At 47.9% G+C, this 21,798-nt stretch overlaps 1 protein-coding gene across 1 annotated transcript; it reads right to left on the bottom strand.

Moving 5' to 3' along the window:
• Positions 1 to 2,286: 2,286 nt before the first annotated feature.
• On the bottom strand, positions 2,287 to 18,751 carry LOC146007428 (uncharacterized). Its single transcript, XM_083145777.1, has 4 exons — positions 18,677 to 18,751; positions 17,923 to 18,003; positions 16,209 to 16,320; positions 2,287 to 4,532 (listed from the first exon to the last, which is right to left on the bottom strand). Exons 1-4 carry the CDS (start codon positions 18,749 to 18,751, stop codon positions 3,010 to 3,012), a joined length of 1,791 nt encoding a protein of 596 aa, XP_083001903.1. The 3' UTR covers positions 2,287 to 3,009.
• Positions 18,752 to 21,798: the final 3,047 nt, after the last annotated feature.

Below are 21,798 nucleotides of genomic sequence, written 5' to 3'. Positions count from 1 at the left end.
TTCTAATAAGACAGGCCAGAGGTTCGATTGCTAGGGTGAAAAGGGCCGGTGACAGTGGGCAGCCCTGTCTAGTCCCTCAACCCAGGAGAAAGGGGGACGTGAGGAAGCCATTTATAGATACCCTAGCCTATAGACAGGCGTATAATAACTGAATCCAGCTTATAAAACACGCACCATAAGTAAGACCATTCTATTGAGTCAAAGGCCTTGGCAGCATCCAGGGATACCACCACTGCCTCCGACCCATCGGCACCATCTCCCTGCAAATGGCAAAACATCCTGCACAAATTCTAAATGACTGATTTACCCGGCATAAATCCTGTTTGATCCCTGTGTATAATAGGGGTGATGCCATGGTTCATACACATTGCAAGAACTTTTGCTAGTATTTTATATCAGTAGATAATAATGAGATTGGAGTCCTCGGACACCACTGGCAGACAAGCTGGAGACAGCATGGAGGATTGTATTTGGCGGTCTCTTCGTTTCTTCTTAATCTGAAGAATCGCCCATTCATTTTTTGTACATCCAGGGCAAAGTCAGGATAAGCGGAAATGCGTCACGGTCCTTGTAATGCAGAAAGCGGCTAAAGTGGGCGGAGGAGCACCTGGAATGGGAGCCCTGGATGGCATCCGGTGTACTCTCTCCACAGAGGAGTGGGGACCAAAGGCTGCTCGGCTAACGCTTGACGAGCAAGGTCTCTAGAAGTTGTTCGGGGGATGACCCCTCCACTTTCTCTGGCCAACCAACCAGACGCACATTATTGCGTCTCAGCCTCCTTCGTTGTCAGATAGCTTTGACTTAACCGCCAGAATCTGTGTAGATCAATCAGCAACTGTATTGTCAGGGGAGTAGTGGTATCCCGTATCTCATCCAAGTCAGAGGTACGGCGTTCTGCCTCACCAACCCGTTCCTGGATTCTCAATCTGTACCTGGCCAATTTTATCTGTAACGTGCTGCTCTGAGGCCGATATATAACCAGTAACATCTGCTGTGTTGTTTGTATAGGGACCTCCAGAGGGATGGCCTCCGAAGATGAAGAGGAATCACTCCCTTGGAGGGGGGGGGGGGGTCGGAACATTGTGAGCTCTCCAGTCTGGAAGCTGCAGCTTGGTGTCCAGATTTCCCCATGACACCAGATAAGATGTATAGAGGTAGGTAGTGGACCACTGGAGAGATCCAGTAAGTAAATGTACCGGGGAGCACATTGGGTTAGCAATCAGTCCCGGGCAGAGTACAGGAGAGAGCTATGCAGCCCCCACAGCGTGGATGTCTCTGTCCCCACTTACTGTAGTTTACAGGAGAGCCACCCCACTAAGAGCCCGGTGACGGGGGTGGTGAGACAGGAGAGCAGCCAGATGGTCTGATCACGCGTCAGGTCCCTCCAAGATGGCGAACAGTCACAAGCGTGCTGAGGCCAGCGACACAGCCCAGGGATCCCACCACTGACGCACCAAACGCCTGCTGCAGCCACAGGACACCTCACTACAAACAGGGGTGAGTACATACAGGTTAGGGGAGCCTATGTCCCCGTTCACAGGATTGTTAAATGGATGTATCACGGAGCGCTCTCACCCGGCAGCCTCCTACATGCTCGGCTAAGCCACGCCCCACCCGAGTGATCTGCTGGAGCCTTATTACACCTTTATTATATTACTAGGTGATTCATCGTGCCCTACGGGCGCTCTTCACACCGTCGTAAGGGGCTGCGCCCCCTTAATTTGTGAACGTTTGTATATGAGTAATATGGTTAGAATTGTATGAAAGATGCCCTGTATTGCAACTTGGGTGTCCGCGAATCGCGGGTGGGGGGGTGCCGCGAATTGCAGGAGGGAGGGTCGCGGGGGGTGCCGCGAATTGCGGGAGGGGTGGTTGCTGCGAATTGCGGGAGGGGTTGCAGAGAATCGCGGGGGGTGTGTGTGCCGTGAATCGCAAGAGTGGGGGTTGCGGGGGGGGGGGGGGGGTTTAGTGACGCGAATCGCCACAAGAAAAAATCAACACAGAAAGGTCAACACATGTAAATGTTGACATAAGTGTGGCACTTCATTGGTGTCCATGTCGACACATGAGAATGAATATGAAAACATTCAAAAAATGAAAAAAAATTCTTCAAAAACTCATGTCGACCTTTTCCATTGTCGACCATAGCCATGTCAGTGTTTTGCATGTGCCATTTAATCCTGGGGCTGCCGCGAATCGCAGGGGGGGGGTGCCGCGAATTGTGGGAGGGGGGGGGGTCGCGGGGGTGGGTGCCACGAATCGCGTGAGGGCGGGGTTCACAGGGGTTTCGGTGGGGGGTTACCACGAATTGCGGGAGGGGGGGGGGGGTCACGGGCGGGGGGTGCCGCGAATCGTGGGAGGGGGGGTTGCGGGGGGTGTGACGCGAATCACCACAAGAAAAAATCAACACAGAAAGGTCAACACATGTAAATGTTGACATAAGTGTGGCACTCCATTGGTGTCCATGTCGACACATGAGAATGAATATGAAAACATTAAAAAAATGAAAAATAAATCTTCAAATACTCATGTCAACCTTTTTTATTGTCGAGCATAGCCGTGCCAGTGTTTTGCATGTGCCATTTAATCCTGGGGCTGCTGCGAATTGCGGGGGGGGGGGCGCTCACCTGGTGGCTGTGGAGTAGCAGTGCTGGGCAACATGGGGAGGCAGAGGGTGTCTGGCACTGTCTGTGGGCTCACTGGGCTGGTTCTCTGTCACATACCTCCCAACATGACCCTCTCCAGGAAGGACACAATGCTCTGTTTCTAAACTTCCCCTTAATGTATGATTGCCATCACCTGTTTTAAACAGGTTAATTTATCAGAGAAGTGTTCAGCACAGATGAAGGCAATCACACATTAAGAGGAAAGTCCAGGAACAGAGCGTTATACACACACTCACACACTTTGAGCGACAGATGTAGCCAAATATATAAGAGATTACATGTTAAAATATTCTCATGTTTAATTGTCCGTAGTGCCTGAGGATTGCAGCTAGCCTGTATTATGTCACTCAGCTCCCGGATTTTCTCTTGTTCTCTTGTGGATTTTCTGGTGTCTTATAAGATGTGATATCTGTGTAAAACATTTCTCACACTCCAGACATTGAAACGGTTTCTCCCCTGTGTGAGTTCTCTGATGTACAACAAGATCTCCTTTCATCACAAAACATTTTCCACACTCAGAACATGAAAATGGCTTCTCCCCTGTGTGAGTTCTCTGATGTATGACAAATTTTGATTTCTGTGTAAAACATTTACCACATTCAGAGCATTTTAGCAGCTTCTCCCCTGTGTGACGTCTCTGATGTAGCACAAACTCTCCTCTAAAAGCAAAACATTTCTCGCACTCAGAACAGGAAAATGGCTTCTCTCCTGTGTGAATTCTTTGATGTCTGGTAAGTTTTGATTTCTGTGTAAAACATTTACCACATTCAGAGCATGTTAGCAGCTTCTCCCCTGTGTGAATTCTCTGATGTACAACAAGAGCTCTTTTCACAGCAAAACATTTCTTGCACTCGGAACAGGAAAATGGCTTCTCCCCCGTGTGAATTCTCTGATGGTTTACCAAATCTCCTTTAACGGCAAAACATTTCTCACACTCAGAACAGGAAAATGGCTTCTCTCCTGTGTGAATTCTCTGATGTCTGGTAAGTTTTGATTTCTGTGTAAAACATTTACCACATTCAGAGCATGTTAGCAGCTTCCACCCTGTGTGAATTTTCTGATGTTGTATAAGATATCCTTTCAAAGCAAAACTTTTCTTGCACTCGGAACAGGAAAATGGCTTCTCCCCCGTGTGATGTCTCTGATGGTTTACAAGCTTTCCTTTAACAGCAAAACATTTCTCACACTCAGAACATGAAAATGGCTTCTCCCCTGTGTGAGTTCTTTGATGTAGGACAAGACCTGATTTGTATGTAAAACATTTCCCACACTCAGAGCATGCAAATGGCTTCTCACCCGTGTGATTTCTCTGATGTATAACAAGATGTGCTTTCTGTGCAAAACATTTCCCACATTCAGAGCATGTAAACGGCTTCACCCCTGTGTGAGTTCTCTGATGTATGACAAGTTTTGCTTTCTTTGTAAAACATTTCCCACATTCAGAGCATGTTAGCAGCCTCTCCCCTGTGTGAAGTCTCTGATGTAGTAAAAAATCTCCTCTATAAGCAAAAGATTTCTCGCACTCAGAACAGGAAAATGGCTTCTCTCCTGTGTGAGTTTTCTGATGTCTGACAAGTGATGCTTTCTTTGTAAAACATTTCCCACATTCAGAACATGGAAACGGTCTGTGACTTCTCTGATGTTTAACTAACTTTGACTTCCACAGAAAATACTCATTACATTCACAACAGGCAAATATTTTGGGAGATGTACTAGGTGTACCAACATCACTGTCATCAGTGGCACATTCCTCACTATCGGCGGGAGCAGGCGATGTATCTGCACTGTGGTGGACTGAATGTATAGTTAGAGGAATGCGGTTTTCTCCTGGAGAACTTCCTGTGATGTCATCTTCTATTTTCAAATCTGAAAAACAAAATGGGGTTTATCCATCAGAGTGATTCCTTCTTTGGTGTCCGTGTGCTGGGAATACAATATACGCATGGAAATAGATTTCTTCTTTTTACACCAGGGAATATTTCCGGAGACCCCCTCGCACACTGACAATTGGACGCCCCTGCACTGAAGGGGTTAATACCTGTGCTGCAGCGCCATCTTTACATGAAAGTGGGTACTTGACTCTGCCAGCTACCACTGTAGAGGACCTGGTCTGTGTTCAGTGACCAGTTGGTGACAGGGCAGCTGAAAGCCCCAGTAAATAAGGGTGTGTGGCCAGTGGGAGGGGCATGGCCAACTCGAGGGGGCGTGGTTATGCCCCTGTACAAAAACTGAGAGGCTGTGCTGCTGCATCAGCCTGTCATCTCTACTCCCACCGCCCAGCTCCCTGAAGCAGGGAGCGAGACCCAGACGCCACATGGTAGGAGTCTGGTGGTGGCAGCGATATACCCACCCACCGCGCAGTGGGTGGAGTCAGAAACCGGCTCTGTTTCTGACATTAAGGGCAGTATTCAATGTGAAATATTCTCCGTGCATGGCGAGAGATTTTTTCTCTCGCCATGCACTCTCCGTGTTCCGGAGCCTCCTGCTCCCCCTATTCAACGTGTTAAAGACTCGCCGCCACTCGCGGCGAGTCTTAACCCCTGCAGCGGACGAGCGTCCGCGGCAGGGAGCTGTCAGGGAGCCGGGGGACGTAGCAGCCAAGAGAGATTAAAGTCTCTCTTGGCTGCTGCAGGGGATATGGGGAGGGGAGCAGGGCTCCCCTGGACCCAGGCAGCACAGGCTGCCCCCCCTATAGCCAGCGGGGGACCCAGTATTCACTGTACCCGAACGTGCATCGGGTGCAGTGAATATATGAATATCTAATGAGCGGCTCGAGCGCTCCGGCCCCCTGCTGGCTGCACTGTGTAAAAAAAAAAAAAAAAATGTTAAAAAATATTTTTTTTTAAATTAAATATATATTCATGTGCTATAGGCACATGAATAAAAATAACATGCCCCTTCACAGAAAAAAAACCCTGATTTTTTGACACCAAAATTAAAAAAAAACACCCTTTTAGTTTAAAAGTTCACATTCCTGCTCTCCATCAAAAGATGGAGAATTTCTACACGGAGAGAGACGGCGAGAATCACTTAGAAAGACGGAGAATATTTCACATTGAATAGGGTGGCTCGCCTTTGGAGAAAAAAAACCTCTCTCCACCGCGTGAAAAGCACAAACTCTCCAGAAATCACAGCGAATTTTTCTCATTGAATACTGCCCTAAGAGGGAATCTCTTTTTTCATTGATTGACAGTCAAATGAAAATGTACTAAATGACTGACTAATTACTGATGAATGCTCCGTATATTTTAGATCAAGAAGTCCATTAAAAAGTTATGTTTTAATGAAATAACCAAACCAAATAAATATACAGAATAATGAGTGCGCCCAAAAAGGCACATTTGTCTTTCGGTTTGCTTCTTGCAAACACCCCCTTCTACTCAGTTACAAATACTGAATGTGTTGGCGCACCACCAATCCAAGACTACAATAATTTTTTTTTTAAATAGAATCTTTTTTATTGGACAAAAGAGAGAAAAAACTGTACAGAACACTGTAGTGCATTGATTAATCACATACAAAGATAATTAAGCATATCCGGAACTATGCATGAATATAGTCTGCATACAAATGTATTAAATATATGATGTTATAAAAATATAAAAATAAAGACAATATTAACCACTTAATGTCTGAGTCCTGTACATTCAAAATATCTAGACCATAATATCAATTTTTAACAATTAAAGAAAGATGAAAAGGGAAAGAGAGAAGAAAAGAAAAGAAGAGGGTATCATGCAAATATCAAGTAGGGGATATATCCCACATACAAAAAATAAAATAAAAACATCACATTGAAACAGTATCTCCTAACAAATAGATAAGTATGATCGGCACGAAATAGTAATAAAGCATTCCTATTTCAATTACTAATCCTTAATGTAATTACTAGAATTCGGGCCCAGTAATATTATGAGTGAGACGAAGAGTGTGGGGATTCCAACCATCTGTTCCAGATTTTGTCAAATTTAGCCATGGTACCGCGGGACATGTATACATATTTTTCACTTTGTACAGTAGTGTTTACCAGGGCCTTCCATTCCACCAATGTAGGTCCCAGACTAGCCATCCAGTGCCTAGCTATCACCACCTTAGCAAGAGAACAGAGATTTATCACATACTGACATTCTGTATTGGTAAGAGGGGCATTTTCCCTACTGCCCAGTACACATAGCTTGGGGGTCAGTGCCTGATCAGAGATCCCAGTGGAAACTATAGTCGCTTGAACACCAGCCCAGAAGGAGGAGACCAAGGGACAATCCCACAGTAGATGCCAAAAGCACCCCTGCAGGGAGTGGCATTTAGGGCAGTCTGGGGTGGCACGTCCTCCAAAGGTTACAAGTTTTGTTGGGGTCAGGTATGTCCTATGTAATATGAATAGCTGCACCTGTTGGAATCTTGCAGAGACCGTAGCATGTCTGGGGAGTGCCAACGCCTCCTCCCACTCTTCCTCCCCCAGCTGCCCAATATCTACCTCCCACTTGGACTTCAGAGTGGGCAGGGAATCTTTATGTAAATAGGACAGTAAAAGTGAATATGTCAGGGAAATAGCCTTAGTCTGACCCAGGTTGCTTATAAAGGTCCTTATTGGGGAAGGTGTCAATACAGGGGGACTATTGTTAAATTGTGTACCCAGGGCATGGCGCAACTGAAGGTACCTGAAAAAATAAAATTGAGACAGTCCATACTCCTCCTTCAACTGTTGAAACGATTTTAGCTCGCTGGCCTCATAGAGCTGCCCAATAGTCACCACGCCCCGAGACGACCAGAGCCGCCCACCCGACAAGGACGCGGTCTCAGAGAGTTGCATGGAGTGCCAGAGGGGAGCCTCCGGATCAATATCAGTATAACCCATTATCCGCTGGACCTCCTGCCAGATCCTGACTGCCTGGACAACCAGTGGAGGAGCACCTCTGGGCATCTTGCCGCCCAACAATAACTGTAGGGGTCACCATGGGGCAAATGTGATGTAGGAACACAGCGGGAAGTGATGACCGATCATTATCCTGTACCCAAAGCCTAATATGGGAGAGTTGACAAGCATGATAGTAAAGTCTAAACTGCGGCAGGGCCAAGCCCCCATCTGTCCTTGACCTGGTAAGCGTATTAATACTAATCCTAGGGCGTTTGTTCGCCCAAATTAGAGAGGACAGCAAACTATTTAGATGTCTAAAAAAGGAGACCGGGACATAGACTGGTGCCTGCTGTAACACATACATCACCTTAGGTTGTATGATCATTTTAGTCAAACTAACCCTACCAAGAACGTTTAGGGGGAGTCTACTCCAGACTGAGGTTTTGTCTTTAATATAGGATAGAATCGGAGTTAAGTTCTGGGGAATGAAATCACGGCTATTATTAGTGACTAGGATTCCCAAGTATTTAAACTGGGAAACCCAACGAAGTGGAAGAGGGATACCCGGGTCAAGAGGTGGGGACCCACGCAGGGGCATAATGGATGATTTGGCCCAGTTTATGGTAAGGCCTGAGAATCTACCAAATTCCTCCATCATCTGTAGGGCAATTGGCATAGATAACCTGTAGTCCTTTAGAAACAGTAATAAGTCGTCTGCATAAAGCGCCACAGTATCAGTTCTCTGTCCCAATGTTAGTCCAACTATATCAGAATGGTGTCTGAGCACACATGCCAATGGCTCAATTGCTATGGCAAATAGACCGGGGGAGAGCGGGCATCCCTGCCTAGTACCCCGCCCCAGCTGAAAAGGGAGTGACCTGTGGCCATTGACAGAAATCCTGGCCATCGGGTGAAGGTATAGCAACTGCACCCATTTCAAAAACCGAGGGCCAAACCCCATAAGCTTCATTACCTGCCACAAATAAGGCCACTCGACAGAGTCGAAGGCCTTATTGGCATCGAAAGAGACCACAACTGAGTGCTCCTCCTCTGTATGGATAGCCTGAATATGTGTGTACAGGCGCCTCAGGTTAGCACAGGTGGACATGCCCGGCATAAAGCCGGTCTGGTCTGGATGAATTATGGATAAAATTACACCATTGAGCCGAATAGCCAGGATTTTTGCCAGAATTTTAGCATCTGTCGTAATTAGAGAGATAGGCCTATAAGAATCAGGGTATTCAGGGTCTTTCCCGGGCTTAGGGAGGACTACTATGACCGCTTCTGACATAGAGTCTGGCATGACATTAAGGTCGAAAAGACAATTAAATAAATCTAGCAGTTTGGGGGCAAACAGGTCTAAGTTTGATCTTTATAACTCCACCGGTACGCCATCGGTGCCCGGAGCCTTACCCCCGGAAAAGGATCGGACCGCCACCTCAACCTCGGCCACAGTAATAGGGGCATCCAGAGAAGCTCTAGCCTCAGTGGACAGCAGGGACAATTCAATACATCCCAGGTATCCACAGAGGTCCCCCTGTGAACACTTCAATCTAGAACCATATAAATCCTGAAAAAAGTTAAAAAAGACTTTGGCTATATCCACAGTAGAGGTCTGTAGTACACCATCCGGTCTATAGATCTGGGCAACCGAGTTTGCGGGATGGTCCGAATGCACCAAGTGTGACAAAAGACTACTTGTCTTGTCGGCACTCATATATATACGGTGGGATCTAAACAGTAGGTTACGGGCATTTCGATCCTCTAGGTGTGAGACCCACTCAGCCTGCGCCAGGTCCCACTCCACTCTAGTCTCCTCCAGGCCATTGTTTAAATATCTAATTTCCAGGTCCCGACATCTCTCCTCCAGCTCCTCACCCCTAGCCCTAGCAGATGTCTTGAGGGAGGCGATCTTAGATATCAAGGTGCCTCTCATATATGCCTTAAATGATTCCCAAACCATTGGAGCAGAAGCCGAGCCCACATTATCATTAAAATACCCCTCCCATAAATTTTGGAGATCCGAGGTTTCACCGAATTGGAGCAACCATGAGGGATGCAGTTTCCAATGGGACTGTCCCCTCCGGCACTCCATATCTACCGTCAGCATGAGAGGGGAATGGTCCGAGACACCTCTAGCCTTGTAGCATACATCCACAATTCTTGGTAACAGGGACAGGGAAACCAGAGCTAGGTCAATTCGCGAAAACGAGTGGTGAGTCCTGGAGAAGCAAGAGAACTGGGTAGCGTCAGGGTGTTTAACACGCCACACGTCCCTCAGGCCAAGTGACGTAATGTAATTTGCAAAATTTGATGGGCAGTCATTGAAAGGGACAGAGCCAGGAGGCCTCCACTTATCTAAGCCATGATTCATTAGGTTATTAAAGTCCCCAAGGCATATAACTGGCGTGTCAGGTGACTGGGCAACAAACGCAACCGCATGGCTCAAGACCTCGTAGTTAAAGGGAGGAGGAATATAGACTGCCAAAACAAAAAAGGGTTGGGAATGTAGTTTACAGTGCAGGAAAATGTATCGTCCCAGGGGGTCTGTTTTAACCGAAATTAGTACAAACTGTACCGTTTTTTTAATTAGAATGGAAACCCCCCTGGAGTATGTGGTGTGAGAGGCGTGATAAGCCCAGCCCACTCAAGGCCTACGCAATGAAAGTAACCTATTTCCCTCCAGATGGGTCTCCACCAAGCATGTAACATCTGAGCCATATTGTGTGATCAACTTAAGTATTAGGGAGCGTTTGATCCTGTCATTGATTCCCCGGATATTCCAGGTTAGCACAGTGAGGTGCGTCATCATGGAGGGAAAAACATAACACAGTGATAACAATCGTCACCTCGACAATCCCCTTGAGGCACGAGGTGCAGCACCCTCACCCAACCATGAATTATTGAATCCCCCCGATATAAGCAAAACACAGTAAAATAGAATGCATGATACACTACACAGTAAAGACAAAAAAAGAAGAAATAGAAAGAAAAAGACATAACTAAGAAGATTCCCCAGTAACTCACCCCCTCCCTGTATACCTCCCCGAACAATGGCATACTTGAATCCCTAAACTATGAACTTATCGGAACAGAGTAGAAAGCTCCCCCAATAAACTCTGAGGGCAATTAAGTAATAACTACCAATACAAGCAAGGGAGCCCCCCAGACATATATTAGTAAATGTGAACCTTAAGTAATTCCCCCCTCCCCCCCCTCCCAGAGCATAGATTATAAAGAGCCCCACAGACCCAACAGGGACCACATTCCTTATATAAGCAAACTGATAACGGCAATATCAAAAATATGTATGGCAACATCCACAGCTACTGATCTTGAAAGTCTCCCCAACCCACTTGTAATAAAGAGGAAAACTGTGTCATTTTCAAGATGTAGAGACACGAGTCTCGACCTCCCCCACTCGTTCACGGATGCGCTGCACATCCTGTCGGAGCAATGACAGATCACATTGCACTTTTTCGATCTTGTCCGACAGCCTCTTTTCAGTACCGGATATAGCATCTAGGATTTGCTGTAAGGATGCAGGTGCAGGAGGTGCATCAGCACCCAGCTCCTTGGGGTCAACTGGATTTTCAGAATCGGGCGTGTCCTCCACATTAGATGCAGACTGATTCTGCGCCCCAGGGCCCCTTGCATATTTTGCCAGCTTGGCCGCAGGGGTACCATGATTTTGTTTTCCCATTATAAGTGGAGGCAGGAGTATGAAACCTCCCGTATACCCGCTAGGTAGGTTCTGTAGCAGTGGACAGGACGAAGTTAAGTTGCAGTATTATGTAGTGCGGCACAAGGTTAAGTTGCAGTATTATTCAGTGCAGCACAAGGTTAAGTTGCAGTATTATTCAGTGCAGCACAAGGTTAAGTTGCAGTATTATTCAGTGTAGCACAGGGTTAAGTTGCAGTATTATTCAGTGCAGCGCAAGGTTAAGTTGCAGTATTATTCAGTGCAGCACCAGGTTAAGTTGCAGTATTATCCAGTGCAGCACAAGGCTGTGTGCTGAGGGACAGTGATCAGAAAGTGTGGCAGACAAGGGGTTAAAGTCAACTAGCTGCATGCAGGTAGACAGTCTGCAGCCACTGGCATTCACCACTCCCCACCCAGTGCATGAATAACTGTGCCTTCGGGCAGAATCACACAGCCCGCCACCTCCAATATGGCCGCCAGAGCTCTAGAACTGAAGGGTGCCTTATTGGCAGCCAGATCTGGGGCCACCACTTGAGTGCTGCAGGGGTAAAGTCTGCCACTTAGCAGGGGGGAAATGCCTGCCCCAGCCCCACCAGCCGCCGCTCACCTCCGCCTCTCCGTCCGCAGCAGCATCCACACACAGCAGCAGAGGTCGCGCCCGGCCGGAAGTGCCGGGGACGCCAAGGAGGACAGGCCACAGACCTCACACCCGGCTCCCAGGCTCCAGAAACGGCACCCGCGGGTCTCAGTCGGCTCGCCAGGTACAGCGGGGGCTACAACAGGTACGCGGGGGGGTCAGGGGAGCAAACCGCTGGTGCAGGATTTAATTTTCAGGAGAGGTGTCCAGGGAGCCCCAGCACGCCACGTCCTATCCTCTTGCCGCCGTAGCCACGCCCCAAGACTACAATAATTTAACAAAGTAGTCCAACATATTGGTCACTCCGATGTTTATTGTAAAATGCAATAAATTCATGTTTTAAGTCTGTGCGGATCCACACCCCCTCTCTTTGTACCACAGAATCTCTTTTTTGCCAGGTCCTGTCAGACCACAATCCGCTATCTGTGGGCCCAACTGATTGCCTGCGAAAACTCGGTCTCCCGGTGTGGGCATCGTGTCAGGGCCCTGCCAGGGAGAGTTATGTAATAACAGCTGCCAGGTGCTGACAAGAGATGGAGGCGTGTCAGGTGGGCGTCGTGCTCTCCCGCCATTGTAATGTAAGGCTCCGACTTCAGGCTGTAAGTCCGGCACTGGGGGCCATTTGTACTGCAGCCGCCGGGTGCTGAGACATTAGTGGTTTATTGCTATGTGTCTGGCAGTGATCGGCTATTTGTGATCTCTTGTTAATGTGCCGGCAGCGTCTGCACCTGAGAAGAGGAAACGCCAAGTCTCTGACTTGTGATAACGTGATTTCTAGCTCCCAGGATAATACTTTCTGTGAGGAGTGTGAGGAACAGCCGGCAGCTGTATCTACTCAGCCTCATCTATTGCATGAGATACTGCAGGCCTGGCCAACCTGTGGCTCTCCAGCTGTTGTGACACTACACATCCCAGCATGCCCTCACACAATTCTAGCATTCCCTAATAGCGATGCTGTGGCAGGGCATGCTGGGAAGTGTAGTTGGAGAGCCACGGGTTGGCTAGGCCTGAGTTAATCGAATGAAGAAATCCTCCGTGTCCCAAGAGAAATGTTTGGAGCTGCAGGACCATAAGAGGTCTGGTTTTAACTATGAAGGTGCGGTTTCTTCAGATGAATTATTGGAAGATGATTGAGAAGAAATCTCCAGTGATCATTCAGGAGAAATTAAGGAGGAGGATAATAGAATGTTTAATATCAATATGGTTGAAAGTTAAAAACCATTTATAAGTCCATGAATTCTAAATATACGGTGGATCCTTCCGAGTCAAGAACTTTTATTTGCAGATAAAGGCAAAAGAGATGTTTTCCCAGAAAAAGGAGATGTTTTCCAATACATAAAGTGAAGGAGTTAATATCCAAGGACTGGCAACACTTGGGTAAGAGACCAGTAAAATTAGCGAGGGTCGAGCATATGTATCCTATTAGGGATGAACATTTCCTGAACTGATATACTATACCGAAGGTGGGTGCTGCTGTTGCCTAACGAACGCCAAGAACTACTATACCTTTGTCCTGTAATGACACTATGGATAGAAGAATGGAGAATTCTTTCAATAAACGGAACTTGTCTTTTGCTGCGGCCCTTACATTGGGTGTATCTATAGCTTCAGTGTCTCGGGCTCTCAGGCTCTGATAGGCAGAAGAGGTTCTTTTGGAACATCACAACATTCCTTTCAGCAGTCATATAGGAAGAATCCAAGGCAATGACTACAGCAAGTCCCACAAGGCTGCAGCATAATATTTCTACAGTATCTGAAAGGAAACTTTTGGAGTAAAAAAAACAAAACAAAGAAGAGTGTAGGAGGATCTGAGGCACCTGAATACATTTCTCAGGGTAAGAAAATTTCAGATGGAGACGTTAAAAAACCAAAGTGGCAGGTCTCAAAAAGAAAGGATTTCCTGAGATCAATAGATCTGAAGGCCGCGTACAACCATATACCAGACAGGAAGTTCCTATGATTCTGTATCCAGGACAGACACTACCAGTTACCGGCCTATCCCCTGTCCTAGGGACATTGCCAAGAGAGCAGCGTATTCCGATGTGGCCATATCTAGATGATATCCTGACGGCAGCCGGCTCAGAAGAGGATATGAAAGGACCTAAGTTATCTAATACACTTCCTGCAGCTTCACGGATGGATCATAGACTGGGAAAGTCAATTACATCCAACACAGAGCATCGATTCCTGGGTTTACAGACAGACACCAACATTTTAAAGGGGTTGGGATCATTTGGTCTACTGCATTATGGTCGAAAGTCATTAGGTCGAATCCATTAGGTCGACATGATTCTAGGTCGACATGGGAAAAGGTCGACATGATTCTAGGTCGAAAGGTCATTAGTTCGACAGGTCATTAGTTCGACAAGGTCATTAGTTCGACATTGTCTATGTCGACATTCACAAGGTCGACATGGGGTTTTTCACTGTTTTTTTACCTGAATGTCAACACAGTCGACATGGACACAGTTTAAAGTGCACTGCATCCCCTCGCATCGCTCGCTGCGCTCGCTATGCGTCGGGCACGGTGCCTCGCTACGCTCGGCACACTATTTTATTCTCCCACCACGCCCTAGTGGATGGTAGGGCATGAAATACCGCCTGTCGGCACATGTTGGCTCAAAAAACAGTGAAAATCTCCATGTCGACCTTGTGAATGTCGACATAGACAATGTCGAACTAATGACCTTGTCGAACTAATGACCTGTCGAACTAATGACCTTTCGAACTAGAATCATGTCGACCTTTTCCCATGTCGACCTAGAGTCATGTCGACCTAATGACTGTCGACCATAATGCAGTAGACCAAATGACCGCATCCCTTTTAAAGGATAGGAAAACCGCTCCTTAGAGGGAAGTCTAATATGAGCAAACTTAGGAAAGGCAGAGGATGTCTGGGGGGAAATAGGTTACTCCAAAGAACAGAACAAAAACTCATCTCAGGGTCTTATCAGACAATGTTACGGTCATAGCATCAAGGGGGAACCAAAAGTAGGCCAATAATGGAGACAACAGCAAACATTATGTCCTGGGCAGTGACAGAGGAGGGGGCGGGATAAGAGATTAGGGCAGTGACAGAGGAGGGGGGCGGGATAAGAGATTAGGGCAGTGACAGAGGAGGGGGGCGGGATAAGAGATTAGGGCAGTGAAAGAGGAGGGGGCGGGATAAGAGATTAGGGGCAGTGAAAGAGGAGGGGGCGGGATAAGAGATTAGGGGCAGTGAAAGAGGAGGGGGCGGGATAAGAGATTAGGGCAGTGACAGAGTAGGGGGTGGGATAAGAGATTAGGGCAGTGAAAGAGGAGGGGGCCGGATAAGAGATTAGGGCAGTGACAGAGGTGGGGCGGGATAAGAGATTAGGGCAGTGAAAGGGGAGGGGGCGGGATAAGAGATTAGGGCAGTGACAGAGGAGGGGGCGGGATAAGAGATTAGGGCAGTGACAGAATAGGGGGCGGGATAAGAGATTAAGGCAGTGACAGAGGAGGGGGCGGGGATAAGAGATTAGGGCAGTAATGAAGGAGGGGGTGGGATAAGAGATTAGGGCAGTGACAGAGAAGGGGGTGGGATAAGAGATTAGGGCAGTGACAGAGGAGGGGGTCGGGGATAAGAGATTAGGGCAGTGATGAAGGAGGGGGCAGGATAAGATATTAGGGCAGTGACAGAAGAGGGGGCAGGATAAGAGATTAGGGCAGTGATGAAGGAGGGGGCGGGATAAGAGATTAGGGCAGTGACAGAGGAGGGGGCGGGATAAGAGATTAGAGCAGTGACAGAGGAGGGGGCGGGATAAGAGATTAGGGCAGTGACAGGAGGAGGGCGGGATAAGAGATTAGGGCAGTGACAGAGGAGGAGGCGGGATAAGAGATGAGGGCAGTGACAGAGGAGGGGTCGGGATAAGAGATTAGGGGCAGTGACCAAGAAGGGGGCGGGATAAGAGATGAGGGCAGTGACAGAGGAGGGGTCAGGATAAGAGATTAGGGGCAATGACCGAGGAGGGGGCGGGATTAGAAATTAGTGGCAGTGACAGAGGAGGGGGCGGGATAAGAGATTAGGCCAGTGACAGAGGAGGGGGTGGAATAAGAGATAAGGGCAGTGGAGGGGGCGGGGATAAGAGATTAGGGCAGTGACAGAGGAGAGGGCGGGATAAGAGATTAGGGCAGTGACCGAGGAGGGGGCGGGATAAGAGACTGATGTAGTGACTGCACATATGCAGGTCTTTGTATACGTAGGAGTAGATGTACTGAGCCTTGGAGAGCAACCAATCAGCTCCTGTCATTTTTCAAACACCACCCATAACATGGCAGCTAGGAGCTGATTGGCTGGTACTATATCACGCCCCTCATATTACTCACCTGTGCTGATACCTGTAGGGATCTCCTCCTCCTTACACGGCTGATCTCCCCTCACATACGTCTCCTCTTCTCCTTCTAGGTTCTCCTCTTTAATATTAGTCAGAGCTTCCTCCTATTACCCCACAATACAATGAGATACAGGAGTAATGGTCAGTAATGCAGAATACACAGAAGTCTATCAGTAAGACGCACACAGCCGCTGTACAGCAGGAAGTCACTGGTGTGTGATGGGACCTAATCTCTATCTATGTGATACATGTGCAATGTCATGTATGATCTGTGCACATAACACGGGTCTATGTTACACATAATTACTATGTACAGGCTTTAGTACAGGGGACATTGGTTTGCAGATTGGGGAAGAGATGGTATTTCCGAGTGTCTGGTTATTACTTAGGCCTAGGTCCTACCTGCTGCCACCCTCGGTCCTATCCCAGCTACAGCACTGGGGATCACATGCCTGTGTTCCCCTGTGGTAGACACCTGCCCCGGGGAGCGCTGTCACCTCGGGGATTATATTCCCCCGGAGTACGGCCATCGGAGTGGAGGACCTACATGACCACCATATATCCGTCAGGGAGATTCCTTGTAAGGGGACCAGTGGCGGTTTTACTACCGGACCTTCCATCATCCACTACCAACAGACCCCGGGGATCCTGACTCTCTGATATGTGATGTCGGGTGGAGTGGACGACGTGTAGCGTGACCTATATCTAGTGCGTGACCTCCCAACATCGGTCCAGGTTCCAGTGAGCCTTTGATTCAGCCATCTGGGATGTCTCGTGGGTCCTCTGCTTGCCCCTGCTAACATGTCCTGTAGTGTTATCCTCGTCTCCCCGGTGCCTCCTATCCCTCCTCATCATACAGCCTTCCCTTTACTCATCTGTAAGGGGAATATTCTATTATCACTGGTGCTAATTTGGATGATGAAAACGAACAAATATCAGAAATGAGTTGGTGATGCAGGTGGGAACTGTACTAAGATGGAAGTTAAAATTTACATAGGATGTTGCTATAGGCAACCAAGGCTCCTGTGTTCGTCATAGATATGTCTATTAGAGTGATGTCACTGTGACGCTCGCAGACCCCCTCACCTCCCCAGTCGGGTCCCTGTGTCAGTAATAGTGATAAGAGTGATGTCACTGTGACCTCACCTCCCCAGTCGGGTCCCTGTGTCAGTAATAGAGAGAAGAGTGATGTCACTGTGACGCTCCCAGACCCCCTCACCTCCCCGGTCAGGTCCCTGTGTCAGTAATAGAGATAAGAGTGACGTCACTGTGACCTCACCTCCCCAGTCGGGTCCCTGTGTCAGTAATAGTGATAAGAGTGATGTCACTGTGACGCTCCCAGACCCCCTCACCTCCCCGGTCAGGTCCCTGTGTCAGTAATAGAGATTAGAGTGATGTCACTGTGTTGCTCCCAGACCCCCTCACCTCTCCAGTCAGGTCCCTGTGTCAGTGATAGAGATAAGCGTGATGTCACTGTGACACTCCCACACACCTCACCTCCCCAGTCAGGTCCCTGTGTCAGTAATAGAGATAAAAGTGATGTCACTGTGACGCTCCCAGACTCCCTCACCTCCCCGGTCAGGTCCCTGTGTCAGTAATAGAGATAAGAGTGATGTCACTGTGACGCTCCCAGACTCCCTCACCTCCCCAGTCAGGTCCCTGTGTCAGTAATAGAGATAAAAGTGATGTCACATGTGACCTCTGACCTTGTATATTTCCGTTTCCATGATGGCGTCCCTACAGTCCTCTGTGTAACGTCTCTGTGCGCGTCTCGCAGCGTAATCCCTCTGCCAATAGGGGAGAATAAACACACATGTAAACGGAAGCAAAAGAACGGAGCCGTAGCACAATGTGCATAAAGTGACAATAAGCAGCACAAAGTCCCCTAATACCGGGAACATGACCCCCCCACGCTGCATTCTGTAGTAGGGTAGAGGGACTATGGCCGGCGCTAGCGTCCAGTGAGGATGTAATAATACCACAGATACCCCCATTAGGATTAATAACGTATGTACCAATAATTACCCCAAATTACAGGACATAAATGTAAACAAGTTATTGTATACAAACTACATACATAATACACACATACATAGTGATAGCAAGGGGGGGGGGGGGTGACCAATAGCAGCCTGGCACCAGGTGTGGGCGCTGCGGTGGGATTAGGAAGCGCGGGGGGTCCTGGTATTAGCGGCTTGGTGCCATCCTGACGCGTTTCATACACAGAGACCCATCATCCTGTACGGAGAGCGCGCACATTACATCCCGGGGTAGTTATACCATTCACAAGCTCTTGATTGGTCAGACAAAGGATTCAATGAGAAGAATCACAAAACATCGGTGGTACCCTCAATCGTGGAAAGTCATAGAGTTCCCCACCATCGATGGAGCAAGTCTCTGGCACCGGACATCATACCATCCAGGACCAGGCCCTACCTCCCCCACACACACAGGTGTAACCTGTAATAGGGACTGTGCGGGCTCCTTCTTCCCATCCCCCGCACCCAGACCATCCTCATCCTCACACCGCGCCATGCTCACCCCCAGTGCCGCCTCTCCCCCCGCCTCCCGGCAGCCGCTCCCCGGGGCTCTGACTCACACACACTGGGCACCGCCGCCGCTGCTGCCGGAGACTACAGGAAATGTAATGGGCGGCGCCGCTGGTAGCATGGGGGAGGCGCTGTGTAGTAGAGATGGGTCGTTCGCGAACGATCCGGTTCTTTTGAACGGCTCCTCTCAAAGAACGAGGGAGCCGCCGATCCCAAAATGGCGATCCGGATCAGTTCCGTTTTGCATTGCATACAATACAATGCATTGCTTGAGCTCAGCACTGCCACCTTTGGCAGCTGAGTGAATAGAAAACACTAGTTTGCAGGAATCTATGATCTGCAAACTCTCTTTGTTCTAGGGAATAGGATTGCCACCTAGCAACAGCTGGTGGGTTATGGTGTAAGCCTCCCGACATACGCTGGAATGGTATAGTGAAATAAAATTTTCACTTACCTTACCACAGCCAGGGGAGTAGGGAGCTTAGCTGCTGATGCATGACATGTGCACAGGCAGTGCACATATACTGCAGGCCATGCAGGTGCACTCTAGTCACATGCACCTGCTGTATATAAGGCTAAGCTCCGCCCCCTGAGGTCAGATTTTACAGAAGCTTACAGATGGCAATCCTAAAGTGGAACAAGAGAGAAATACCATTGTTTGCAAAGACCATTGTATGCAAAAATAAATGTTAACTAGAACATTCATAACGAACATAGATCAGATCTGAGAAACTCTACTGGATGGAGTAAGAATGAAACTGGGTTGGACTAGGAACCAACAACTGAAATAACTGCCATGCTGTATTGTAGCCAGGCATGTTATAAACTGAGGCAAACTTGTGAGTATAGCAGAGAAGAGGAAATAATTAATTTCTGATCTTTAGGTGACTGCACTTGTTGCTTCTTCTAGGCCTTTGGAGTGCCTTGAATCAAAGGATAAGTTAGGTATATAACCGAACCTTAGAGAGAACAAGCAGCAGACCTAGCAAGGTACTGGGTGGGAAGGGTGGGAGCTGTTGCTAGGTGGCAATCCTATTCCCTAGAACAAAGAGAGTTTGCAGATCATAGATTCCTGCAAACTAGTGTTTGTTCGTCGGGAGGCTTGCCACCTAGCAACAGCTGGTGGGTAGACTACCACACACCTGGTGGTTGCTCTAAGGAACGCAATTCTTTGAGAACCAGAAGGCCTCCAGCAATGTCTAAAGAAAGTCCAAGCGGATGAACAATGTGCAGCTTGCAATACAGGCTGAAATGGTAAGCCTCTAGCAGCCATTGAATTAACTGCGTCACAGTGAATGGCCTCTGAAGTGGAGTGTCTATTCCAGAACTCTGTATGGTGGAAACTATACACTCCCTGGTCATAAAAAGGTCTGGCAGGATGAAAAATATTCTGGCATGTGAGAGAGAAGTTTGTTTGATGTCTCTCCTTACAGGTACTGTGAGGGGTAAGTAAGTGGATTGGCAATCAACTATACAAAGATCTGGATCTGACTGGTCTCTGACCAGATCACATTCCACCAGAGGTGTGTGCATGGAACTTGTTTTTGTGTGTCCCCGTAGAATAATAAGGAAACCCATTGGCGTAGGGGTCATCCAGGTTCAGATATGTGGTTTGACGAAAACTCAGCCCCTCTGGCTGCAAAGGCAGGGGCTAACAGTGAAGCTAACTTCTTTGAAAGGCCAAAGATATCTGCAGATGGTGGTATAGTGGCCAAGAAGTACAAAAAGGGATTAATGTCCCACCAGGTAGAATGCCATAGCATGGTGGGCTAGCTAGAAAGAATCCTTTAAGTATTCTTATTCTCTGAGGCCTGGGATAAGGAGAGCTAGAGTCAAGCCATATGAGCATATCTTGGCATAAGCCAAACCTGTTTCGAATGTGGTGGCAAGGAAGTCCAGAGTTATGCTAGGCTCGGAAAAGGGGGCCTGAAGAAGGAAGGTTAGAGGACTGTAAGGCTAGAAATGCAATTATGGATTGATATCTGGATCTTATTCTAGGCCTAAAACAGGCAAGGCGTGGAAAAGGCAAAGAGGTTGGGAATGGTCTGCAACCTAGTAATGTTGCAATCCACATACAATGTGGAAGATGTTTCAGTAGGTCTGTGCTGCCCTGGAAGCAGTCTGTAGATGAACCTAGAGGAAGCCCGGAACCTTGTGAAAAAGGTTGATAAAGGGAACAAAACTCTGGAGGGCCAGACAGAGTATGCCAGAAATATTTGGGTATTTTGGACACGTCTGTTTTGATTTTGTGGATGACCCACAACCGCAGAGCCAGAGGGAAAAAGGCATATGAAAGTGGAATGTCAGCCCGCGAAAAAGGACATAGCATCCATGTGGAGAGTCCCTTGATATTTGGATATGAATGTCAGAACTTGTACGTTTGATGGTGTTGCAAACGTATCCACTTGTGGGTGACCCAAGGTCTTTGCAATTCTGAGAAAGATCTCTGGTGTGTTATGGCAGCAGTGGGATCTAAATCTACACCTCCGAAGGAAATGGAGAGTCGCTTAATCCACAGTATGACTGGTTATGTATAAGGAAATGGCTATCTTGTTTAACTCTTCTTGTATGCATGTAGCAAACAGGAGAATGGACCGCTGTACTGCCCACTTCCAGGCATTTATTGCCTGCTGACAGAGAATGCAAGATCAAGTGCCTCTTATTCTTTTGAGGTAGATAAACAGTGGTTTTGTTGTCCAGACAGAGCTGAACTGAATTATCCCGTGGGTCTGAGGGAAATACAGAGGATATAGCCAATCTGGCAGCTCTTAGCTCTAAGAGATTGATATGAGCTTTAGAATCTCAAGCGGTCCACTTCCCTCCTACTGTATTGCACTGGGTGAATGCCCCCCAGCCCATGAGGGATACATCTGATGTGATGACTATGTCTGGAGTAGGAGGTAGGGGAGATCTGGAATAGGAAATGTTTTCCAACTGTGAATCTCCCTGTGGACTATGGGAGATAGTATCATTTTGTCTGTCCTAATCCTGTCAAATAAGGGATGATAGGAGGTTCTGGAATTGTCTGCATAT

Source organism: Crinia signifera, chromosome 6 (assembly GCF_055691185.1).
Source record: "Crinia signifera chromosome 6, ASM5569118v1, whole genome shotgun sequence".
Lineage (NCBI taxonomy): Eukaryota > Metazoa > Chordata > Amphibia > Anura > Myobatrachidae > Crinia > Crinia signifera.
The sequence above is the reverse complement of the archived record's forward strand: the minus strand, read 5'-3'. Positions and strand labels throughout refer to the sequence as shown.